Genomic DNA, 12,083 nt, shown 5'->3' on the forward strand with positions numbered 1-12,083 from the left:
ACCTTTATTACACACAGATACTCTCTTCTCTTCCTCCACAACCACCAAATACCAGCCTCCGGAAACATATTCATAATCATATCACTCACCGCTCCATTAACACACTGAAAGACAACACACTGCTACATGCCAGACCCCCTGATATCCACCCTTCTGAATCCTCTCTCCCACGTAAGGACAGAGTCCACTTGGCCAGACTGCGATGCGGTCACCACCCAGCACCTCTAAGCTACCAGAAGAGGCTGGACGACCGTGTTGTGAACAGCTGCCCAGGATGTAACACTTCACCCCATACCATACAACACATAATGGAAGACTGCATTATACACAATCATGCACGCAAACAACACAACATACACTCAATAAAGGATTTGTGGGAAAACCCAGTTTCGGCTGTGGCCTTCCTTGGGGAGACGGGACTGCTCGGACAGACAGTCTAGGGAACGACAACAACAACAACAAATCCTCTCATCTTGGTTCCTCCTCCTGGATGACGGGTCATCCCTATATATCGCCCATTTTCTTAGGTCAGAATCAATATAGCAAGATACAGCACATCAGCAAAGATGCTTCATTTAATCACGAACCCTCCTCTCCATCCCTTCATGCAGAAATATTGAGGATGGGGAGAAATCCCTTTGGGCTGTATCAAAATATCATTCACATATAACCACTCCCTAGCTCCCCCTATCCCCCACCCACTCCTTTCCATGCATCACAGTATCATCTATATACAACCATTCTCCACTCACCCCTATCCTCTGCCTTCTTCCTTCCTTCCTCAACAGACATTCCCCTTTTGTTCAATTCCTCCTTTTCACCTCATCCATCTATCTCATCCTTGGTCACCCCCTTATGTTCACTCCATCCACCTCTGCCTTCCACACATCTTTTACTAATCTTTCTTCACTCATTCTTTCCATGTGTCCAAACCATCCCAATACTCTTTCATCAACCCTATCTGCCATCTCCTTTTCCACCCTTGCTCTCCTCCTCACCTCCTTGTTTCTCACTCTATCCAACCTTGTAACTCCTACCATACTTCTCAGACATTTCATCTCAAACACATATAAACCCTTCCTCTCTTATCTTCCATGTTTCTTCCCTATGGAGTACTGTCGGCACAATCACCCCTCCATACAATCTCCTCTTAGCATCCATTCCCAAATGTCTATTTCTCATTACACTTTTTAATTCCCCCAGGCACTTACTTGTTTCTCTCAATTTACAATCTACCTCCACTGCCATTCCTCCCTTTCCTGCAACACGTGACCCCAAATACCTAAAGTTATCCACTTCCTCCAATCTCTCTCCTTTAAGACTTGCTTTCAAATTGCTGCCATCCTCTTTCCTTGTACATCTCAACACCTTACTTTTACCTTCAACTTTCTCTTATCACATATCATTCCAAACTGTCACTAACTTCCTTAATCCCCCCTCTGATCCTGCCACAAGTGCAATGTTGTCAGCAAACAACAACAGGCTTACCTTCCACTTTTCTCCATTTTCTTTAACCATTTCCAATTCCCTGTTGATTACCCTTGCATTTACTTTCTGGAGCACCCCATCTATTTACATATTGAACAGCCATGGCAACATGACACATCCCTGACACAATCCCACTTTTACCTCAAACCACTCGCTTTCTCTATTTCTAATTTAACAGTAGATAGGTGCAGTCCCACATTTACCTCAAACCACTTGCTTCCTACATTTACTATTCTAACACAGATGATGATAAAAATCATACACAATGACAAATAATCAAGCTATTGACTATTTTATCTGGGTTATTGGCATATGATATTAGTTGTCAGCTTTTAGTCTGACTATTGAATATAGGGTCATAGAAATTGCCATTATCATTACAATTTCATTTTTTCAAAGATTTAAATAGGTTTCTCAAGCTTGGTCAAGAGATGATCATTATATCATCTAGAAAATGTATACCAGTATGCACAATTTGAAAAATTAAGATGTGTCTCACACATGCTTCCACTACAGCGACAGTCGATCAATTAATCACATAAAATCAGACCTTGAATGCATTTATCTAGATCAGCATTTCTCAACCTTTTTACCCTTGCATAACCTTAAAAATAAATTGCATGTCTCAAGGAACCCATGCAAAAAAGAAACACATATACCATATCTTTCTCATTTTATTTTCATTGTAATAATAGGTTAGATAGGATGATGTCTATATTACATTATTACAATAACCAAGAATATGTCATGTGTGTTTAATTATATTACGTATATAGAATTAGATAAAAAATCAAAAGTGCATTAGCTTATCTCACTTGTTCTCACGGAACCCTTAGGGACCTTTTGCGGAACCTTAGGGTTCTGGGGAACCCTGGTTGAGAAATGCTGATCTAGACATAAGAGCTACACCAGCACCTCTCCTCAGGTCTTGTAAAGTCAGAGCAGATTTAATTTGTCCATCATTTAGTCAATTATTAAGGAAAGGCTTCTAGGGGGCAATCAGCCACTCTTAGTTTCTTCTCTCTCAACTTGAACAAAAGGTTGGTAAATTCTCAGACAAGATACAAAATACATAATCAATTCAGTTTATTTCATGATTTAACTTTACCTCAATACATTGTATTTACCTAATTGTAGTATACAGAAAAAAAGCAAAGCTCATTTGATCCTGTCTCCTTTCCAATTCATCATACCTAGCTTCAAATTCATGTACAGTTCCTACTTATTCTATAACCTTGATTTGCAATTATCATATTCAGATTTGAATTCATGTATTGATTAAGCTTGGGCTATATCACCTTCTAAGCTATTCACGTGTTTTGGCTCCAGCTATGCAGTTTTATTTGGTTTCAGAAATTCTCTCATGGTAAAGAAGTCATTCTTATCTCAATTAATCTTTCTATTGTAGCAAACATCATTAAATGCTTTCTTTTGGTCCTTGGAAAATGTCTGTGGTTACATTGTGCATAACACTATTCTGTGTTTTCACCAAGAGAATGTCCAAACCAAATCCAGGGTGGGAGCTATATTGGCCACTTTGAGGTGATTTTCCACTCAAGCTTACTTCAAGGAAGAGTCTTGGGATAGCGAACAAGTAGGAACCATTTAAACCGAGTAAGTAATGCCCAAGCAAGAGAACTAATCCAAGAACCATTTAATCCCCAACCTAGTTTACAGAACAGAACACCCTGGGTACTGGTAATTCCCCAAATCATGAAAAGATAAAAGCAAATGACAGGTTCACACTGCAAGGCTATTACAATTACTTACATGTTCTTAAATAATCTGCCATTCACTTAAATACATAATTCTTTGCATTAAATATAAAGCACCTGTCCAGAAATAATTATTGCTATCAAGATGAAAACTTGGCACTAAACAAAGTAAGTATTGATACTCTTAGGATTTGATGGAAGACATAATGACCAATGATTTAAGAATTTAACTGAATAATGAAGATTTAGCACCAAGTATTAAATACCATATGACATTATTAGCACTCCTTTATGAGCGTAGAATTGTCTCCAATCCTAAGAAATATGTTCTTTCATACTGCAAATAGTACCCCCAAACAGAAATGCAAAATTGAAAAGTTGTAGGATTGATGAAATAGAGATCAAGGGAGGTGGTAGGAACTATGGGATGATTTAAGATTCACTCTCTCATGAGCATGGTATTGTCCTCAAGGATAGAAGCCCTAGTGAATTGTTAGTGATAAAATATAAAATAAACCCATTTATGATCAAGGTGATTTGCACCCTTTCTTCAGATGAAATAATTATGGTGGGGTTTAGTTGATATGGAAATGAACACTGACTCCTTCCTCTAAAAATGGTTGGTAAATATAAATCAGAAACTATCTATATACTATGGGCTTTTTCCCCTTTACAAGGGGGGTAGCCAAGTCAAAAGGCAAGTTCCAACTCCCAAACATTTCACTCCCATTTGCCACCCTTTCCTTCCTCTCATCTTAACTCATCAAGGATGACAGGTCATCTCTGTATCCTGCTCACTACCCTGGGTCAGAAGCAATGTAGTAAAACACAGTACATCTACAGGAAGGCTGCTGGCGACCCCCCCTCTCCGTCCCCTCATGCAGAAAAAGGAAGATGGGGAGAAACATTAACTAGAAATAGTATAAGTGATTTGCATGAGCCTTTACCCAAAAGGAACCAAGATAAAAGGGAAACAAATTGGTGGGAGAAGAGAGTGGAATTGGTGGAGGTGAGTGCATGCCATGGTTGGCTACCTCCATTATATGGGAGAAGTTTTTTGATATATATAGATAGAAAAGGCAAAAGATTCTCACACAACCTTCACTATTATTCAGTATAACCACTAACTGGTGGGAAAGCCAAGTATTTTTTAGATATTATGGCCAGTTTGCATACTTCTTAGTATAATGAAATAATAATAGGTTAATTATGTATATCAAGAAATTCCCAAACATTTGAGATCTTGGTAAATTTTTGTTAACTGAACACAAATAATGGGATCATTAACTTGAAACCTCCAGCTGGTGTATATTGTTAATTTTTCAAAACTGCTGGTTTTTTTTCCAATGATAGCAATCATCATTTCAAGCTTCTATTCTTGGTTTGTCATCAAGCAAGCATGTCAACTCACATATCCCCAAATGATATAAAATCACTTCCAAAGATGCCATAAAACTGTCAGTATTATCAAGTTCATAAACACTGATAGGAGAAACTGACTTCCATTACTATCATACCTTATATTTCATGAATCCATCACATGTTTCAAAATAATCATGTAGGTTTGTGATAGTATTGGCAGGGAATCATTGAAGAACTTTAGCATGTGATTTTACAGCCTATGTTTCAATAGACATTATTGTGATAGTATTGGCAGGGAATCATTGAAGAACTTTAGCATGTGATTTTACAGCCTACATTTCAATAGACATTATTGTGATAGTATTGGCATGGAATTTTACAGCCTATGTTTCAATAGACATTATTGTGATAGTATAGGCATGGAATCATTGAAGAACTTTAGCATGTGATTTTACAGCCTACGTTTCAATAGACATTATTGGTTCAGTTCACATGCTTGTGAAAAGCACCTTTAAAGACATGATATACACTTCACAAGACTATCTATGTACAACTTGGTCTAAAACCTTGAGAAAGAGCTTTGATCACAGCTCCTCCTTGAGTACAGGTGCCGAGACCTTGCTTGGTGTGAGGGTGACAAAGGGGGACTGTGAGGAGGCTGATAGCTGGTCCTTGGTGGAGACTTTTGAACCTGGGTCTGGATCTGCTAGCACAATTCTGGATTTGACACTGTAGAGAACAAAAAAATGATAAAAAAAAAGAAGAAAGAAAGAAGAAAAACAAAACAAAAAACATATATATATATATATATATATATATATATATATATATTATATATATATATATATATATATATATATATATATATATATATATATATATATATATATATGTATACTATATCATTCACAATTTCCATATGCCCAAACATGGCCCCCATCCACTAGGTTACAGACCACTGCTGAAGAAGTATATGTGTTGGGAAAGGATTACTGAGGAAGGGTGGAAGAAGGAGTAAGACTTGTTGGACAAGTACCACATACCCAGCCAAAGTAGCGTTGACCTTGACCTCTTTGGTCATGAAGCACTGGAGTGTAAAGGCTAGGTCACCTGGGAAGATGAGGTCGTCGTCATGCTGAACCACTACAGTGTTGACGTGAGCACCTGTGTCCGAGTCCTGTGACACAACAGAATACAATGAGACAGCAGCAGGGCCCCAACATGGGTAAGTGCCGCCCCCCACACACACACCACCACCTTCCACATCTGGTCACTAGCACGATTCACATGTAACATTCATCCACAAAATATTTATACACATCATTTATACACAACTCACGATAAATAAATCATACATTAAAAGTACATTAGGGGGAATTTGCTTTACCTTCTTTTCACTAAAAGTGCCACCCCCCCCAAAACATGCTGCCCCGGGGCATTGCCCCTCCCCCCTCTCCACTTGTCGGGGCCTTGGACAGCAGACCAGCAGATCATCTGATCTAATTCATAAGAAGATTGAATTTATTTAGGAGTAAATTTGGGGTTTAGATGTTACAGGTTCACTGCTCAGCTGAACAGAAATTTATTTATGTCACTATACTAAGTAGGTCCCAATATCGACAGATATAACTTACCTCTTACCTAAACATTCTGTGGTCTACATTGCCATATACATCTGTTACAACTGTGCATTACTTATATGTACATTTCTGTTAAGTGTATAAACATATGTACAGTTCCATATCACAAGAGAATTTTTGAATGGGGCTGCCACAATATGGGCTAGTTGAACCCCTTAATGGGCAGAGCACACCCCTGAAGATGTTTAATGCCTTTGGAACAATAATTGTACTCTTATCTTTTGTTGTAGGAAATTGCAGATTTTATTTATCTAAATACTGGCCCTGGTTGTGATGGAGTCTCAATTGATCAAGATCTCAGCCAGGCTGGGAGTCTGTCTGTCAGCTATAAAAAATGTCTAACATTTGCAAAAGAACATATAGGACATTACTATGTTGAAGAAGGTAAAGCCAGGCAATTTGAACCCTTTATAGAACCAGGGATATTTTCCCAAATCTGAACAAAATCTTCATGTGAAAACCTTCAAAAACTCAGTTGTGTTGATGCCAAGTGATTCATTCAGATGAATACAATTTGGTGAAAGAAGTCACTCACATATTTGGTTTGACATTCATCATATCCAAATTTAAGGGCAAACTCTTTTCCGGACTTGACATTAAGATAGCAGGGGCCCTTCTTAGAGTGGAAGCTCCCACGGGTGTAGAGGACGCCTTCAAAATTGTCTGTGAGTGTGATGACAAAGGCCATATGCTTCTCCTCACAATCAAGGACAGCCCTTGAGTAACCAGTAGTTGTGACACCAATGCTGAATTCTTGGGTCAGGTCCTGTTTCCATTCCTCTGGAAAACAAAAGAAAAATTCAACTTTCTCTGCATCAGGAAATTCATGTTTTATTATGCCCACCACTATGTAATTTCATTTAGTGAGAACCTCATACACTTAGAAAATGGTAATAACACCCTATGAAGAAGAGGAGGTGGAGGAGAAAGAAAGAAAAGAAAAGAAAAAAAAAGAAAAGAAGAAAAAGAAGAAAGTGAAGGACAGTCATATGTGTGACCATTCAAGCTTAAGAAGAAGAAGAGGAAGAAAAAGAAGAAAGTGAAGGACAGTCATATGTGTGACCATTCAAGCTTCCTCATTTCAAAGACAATCATCAATCAGTCAATCTTGTTCTAGGACTCTAGCAGGAGACTCATGGCTCTTAGATAACCAGAAATATCCACTGGACTGGCCTACGAGTCACTTGTGGAAGAGATATTGTGTTGTATGAGTATGGTTAGAGAAGGGCAAAGTGATATGAGGTTTTTAATGTCTTTTGTGTGGTCATTGGGCCTATTCTCAGTTGGCATTGTTCTAAAACCTGAAACCCATCCCAAGGCCAACTTTCAGTTGAATGAAAAAGTCTGTAGTAACATAAAAGAAAAAGAAAAAAAAAAAAAAATTATGTTTGTTACCAGGTTGAAGAAGTTAACCGCATGACTCGATCCAAAGCTTCCTTGAGGCCCAAGGGTGAGACAAAGCCTCCTTGAGGAACCCAAGTGCAGTACCAGCATCAGCCAGCAATGACTAACCTGCACCTCGGCCAGCCACATGAGGCACGTGATGACAAACACTGAATTCATGGAACAATGCATACCCTCTGTCTTCGTGAGTCAGAGGTGTAAGAACGTTTTGCCTCCGACTTCCCACACATCAATTAGGAGCATGGGTCATGACCTTCTCATGTATATAAAGGCTGGACAAACGTCTCGGAGCATCACACAGTGAGCCTGGCTCGTTGCTCCTTGCTTTCTCACCTCCTCCCTCCTCCCCCGCAAGCAGACCAAGTTGGGACACAACTTGAAACTCACAGTTGTCACCTCCCTCGCTGTCTTGTCCCCTCCCCCTTTTCTCGCCCTTAGAGCAAGCCCAAATTGATTGCTAAATAAAATCAACTCTCTCTCCCCCACATTTTGCTTCAACCAGCCTAATACTCGACTACTCAAGAACATATAATTAATTATTCCATCCATCCCAGTGTCCTGCTCACTTTTAGCATTTATATTTCGAATGTATATATTTGTTCTTAGTTACTATTAACACTGTTTATTGGGCTGAGAGATCATTTCTATGATGAGGAATCCAAAGGTCACACTAAACAAGGTAAATGGGTAGGTCATACTTAAATACTACATACCTGCACCTACTGGTGTGTGGAACAGGGAGAGGAAGAGCAGGAACATCGTTGCAAGGATGATAGGACTAGTAAGCCATAATTGTCGTAGTGTCTGCCAAGGAGCCATCTCTGATGTCGCTTGTGGCTGGATTTGAAATTAGTCCTCTTGGTCCGAGACTCTGACCCGTGTCTTGTGTAAAGCAGCTCCTTTTCTGTGGTCGTTTCCTTCTTCCTTTCGGCTCCCTTCACCTGCAGATAAAAAAAACGATAACTAACATTTTTTAAAATATGTCAACCCCACTCACATCTATCACAAGGTGTAGCTTTGGGTGACTGACACTTAGTATCTCAACTGTACACCTTTTCACACATGGAGAGCTGATAGATAACTGGTGACTGCTCCTCTCCTACTACTTCCAGCTGGCAGCTGGTGACACAGAAACAGACAAACACCCACAAAACACTGATTAAATACACAGCACGGACCATAAGTACCTTTCCAGGGAAATCTTTGGGAGGGATTGATGGCTATTACTAGATACTATGGGATTGCAGGTTCTTTTCTTAGTGAAGCTTGAGGCAATAATTATCATGATCATTATATTATCATTATCTTTAGTATTATTACATTTATCATCATTATTATTATATGTACATGTTTGCTCTATTGTCTTTATCCTACACAACGATTAAAGAGCTGGAGAGGTTATTGACCTCATTATCTGTCGCATCATTAAAGATCAATTTTCTCCCTCATTTGATCATTAAATTGGTGCAGGACTCCAGGATCAGCGACCGATCTCCCTAAGGGACTGTTCGGTGTTTCAATCCACACACACACACACCTCGTGGCGCTGTGGTTAAAGTTCTCGCCTGCTACTACGGCGGTCTGGGTTCGAATCCCGCCCAGAGCTGAAATAATTTCAGTATAGCTTCGCTGCGGGGTGTTACTCCAACTCTCGTGGGCGGGGAGTTGCGGGTGTATGCATGTAAGGTCACAGTATTACACACTGATCGGTCACACGAGCTCTGAGCCCCTATCCGGGAGGTATTAACTGTCGATCACAAGTCCAACACGTGATCTAGGACCATGGTGAATCGCACACCCATACACATATGGTGCAGTGGTACCGTTCTTGACCCCTAATTCAGCGATCCGAGTTCGAGTCCAACCCAAGGCTGATAAAATCAGCATCGCAGCACTGCGAGCCGGCACTCCAATTTTATATTTACCTAGTTGTATTATACGGGAAGGGATTTATGCTCGTGGTGACCCGACTTTGTATCTCTCAACATCAAGTTTTTTCTTAAAATCTTGAATAGTGTGAGCAAGTATTTGTGTGTGTGTAATGTCACAGCATTACCATCGGGTCATAAACGAGCTATGAGCTCTCATGCGGGAGGGTAATAGCTGTCGATCACAAGTCCAACACATGATCCAAGACCATGGTAAATCACACACACAAGCGCGGGCTCAATGGATGACGTTCCAAGTTAGCGCCGCGCTCCCGGTGGGAGAGATTTTAATGATACAAACCGTTACTGTCCTCCTTGAGAAAAACGATGTTTTTGTGCGCGCGCAAACGCTCGTATGTGTGTGTGATTATAACATTACCGCAGACTGGGTAATACGAGTTATGAGCTCTCATCCGGGAGGGTAATAGCTGTCGACCACAAATGAAGCACGCGATCCTGGACCATGGTGAATCAAACACATAAAGGTGTCTCACTGAACCTCGACATCTCAATTCATGAATATATATGTGTGTGTATATATATATATATATATATATATATATATATATATATATTTCAACCACATATCACTTTTAATTCCATACCATCGCAAACGAGACTGAGATTCGCTCGAAGGAGGTATCCGTTGGAAATTGAAACGTGGACGAGCCGAGGATTCGAACCCAGCTAACACGTAACAAAGTTACATTGACGTATTGGGTTACGTCAATGTAACTTTGTTACGGGTTAGCTGGGTTCGAATCCTCAGCTCGTCCACGTTTCAATTTCCAACGGATACCTCCTTCGAGCGAATCTCAGTCTCGTTTGCGATGGTATGGAATTAAAAGTGATATGTGGTTGAAAAAGATATTAATTGATCACTGGGAACCATTCAGTATGTGTGTATATATATATATATATATATTCTAAACTGATTGAACTCGCTTGGTTATAGAAAAAAAATGCGCAAGAAGGGTCGGCGACCGTTGGCCCGCCAGCCGACTTTGAAAATTTATAAGCGTCGAAAAATAACGTCTTTCCTTTGCGGGAACCTGCAGAGGGCTGCTCGCGGGCGACATGATTTGCGGACGCTGAGCGGGGTGCACACACCACGATGATCACGTGGCATGGAAATCGCATGATGTCGCCCACGACCTGACGCTTCTCTGACAGTGCGACCCTGCTTGACCCCGACCTGATCCTAAACCAGTGCAATTATGTAATTACGCACAGCGGGTGACTACCCTCGCGGTATATATATCGACTCCCGCCACAGCAGAGTTCTCCACCACCCGGCTACCGGCCAGCAAGGCGCTCTGCACCACCGAGGAGCTGCGGCATCACACCCTCATGGCGGTGGCGCAGGTGTCTGAGCCGGGCGGTGCCATATACTACACCGACGGCTCAGTCGACCCCGAGAGTAGCAGGACGGGCGCCGCTGCCATCACCGTTGGGACCGAACTGCTCGAGAGGACGCCGGATTACTGTTCCACCCTACAGACAGAGCTTGTGGCCATCCACCTGGCCCTGGAGCACGCCCAGAACCGCCAGGAGGCTACTGTGGTCCTACTTACAGACTCCAGAACGGCGTGGCAGGTCCTCCAGCAGCCGTGCCCCAGCGACAACGTGGGACTCGTCACCGCCATCCTGGGCAGCCTGCAGAGCCTCGCCGCACAGGGACGTCGGGTAAAGCTGCACTGGATGCCCAGCCACGTGGGCGTGCGAGGCAATGAGTCCGCCGACGTTGCTGCAAAAAGAGCCGCTGGCGCTCCCCACGTGACCAGGCACGTACCACATAGTCTGTCGTACGTGAGGGCATGAGCCAGGCGTGCCGCAGCCCAACGCGCCCACCAGACTCACCGGTAATTAGAAGGAGTAAAAAGACTAGCTGCTTGGTACGCCGCCACCACCGACTATCAGACGTTGAGCGCCTTCCATCAACAGCCCAGGGCGGACGGCGTACTGTTGCAAAGAGTTAGGCTGGGCTACTGCACCAGGGAGGAGCTGTATGACGGCTTCCAAGGGCAACAGTGCGATCACTGCGGTAGGCACAGCCGCCACCCGCTGCTGCACTACCTACTGTCCTGCCCGGCCACGGAGGCCCTCCGACCAGCGCCGCAGACCCCCGCCCACCCTGCAGAAGGCAGCCTCCTCAGCAGTCGGGCAACGAGAGCTGCCCTCCTTGTCCGCCACACGCCCATGGACGTAATGCTTGGGGTGCTCAGGGCGGCGCCCCCCCCCCCTCGCTGACCTCCCTAGGCCCTCACCTTCCACCCACTAGGGCACAACAACTCCCCCACTGGCGGGCTGTTGCCCGCATTGTATGTCAATGTATGTAAAGCTGTACATATTTATACAATAAACCTTTATTAACATTAAGCATGTAAAATAAGTTCACTCGTACCTTACAGTAAAAGAGACGAACTCACCAAAATCCCTTTCTCTTCACCACAGTAGCATCGCCACAGGGGGAATTAAGGGTTTGGGACAGGATTTGGCCCAGGAATGAGGTTAGTATACGGGTTAAAGGTGGGATCAGAATTGGG

At 42.3% G+C, this 12,083-nt stretch overlaps 1 protein-coding gene across 2 annotated transcripts in view; it reads right to left on the reverse strand.

Moving 5' to 3' along the window:
- Window positions 1-1,893: 1,893 nt before the first annotated feature.
- LOC143025613 (uncharacterized) overlaps window positions 1,894-12,083 on the reverse strand; it is a 15,005-nt gene continuing 4,815 nt past the window's right edge. Inside the window, exons 2-5 of one of the 2 annotated variants that reach the window (XM_076185557.1) lie at window positions 8,323-8,550; window positions 6,741-6,985; window positions 5,609-5,742; window positions 1,894-5,294 (exon numbers count right to left, since the gene is read on the reverse strand). In XM_076185557.1, coding sequence (XP_076041672.1) covers window positions 5,150-5,294; window positions 5,609-5,742; window positions 6,741-6,985; window positions 8,323-8,428 — 630 coding nt within the window. In that variant the 5' untranslated portion in view covers window positions 8,429-8,550 and the 3' untranslated portion in view covers window positions 1,894-5,149. The remainder of the gene's footprint in view (window positions 5,295-5,608; window positions 5,743-6,740; window positions 6,986-8,322; window positions 8,551-12,083) is intronic. The other variant, XM_076185556.1, reaches the window with a different exon arrangement.

The sequence above is a fragment of the Oratosquilla oratoria genome, chromosome 5, assembly GCF_046742065.1.
Source record: "Oratosquilla oratoria isolate Oo_2021 chromosome 5, ASM4674206v1, whole genome shotgun sequence".
Taxonomy (NCBI): Eukaryota; Metazoa; Arthropoda; class Malacostraca; order Stomatopoda; family Squillidae; genus Oratosquilla; species Oratosquilla oratoria.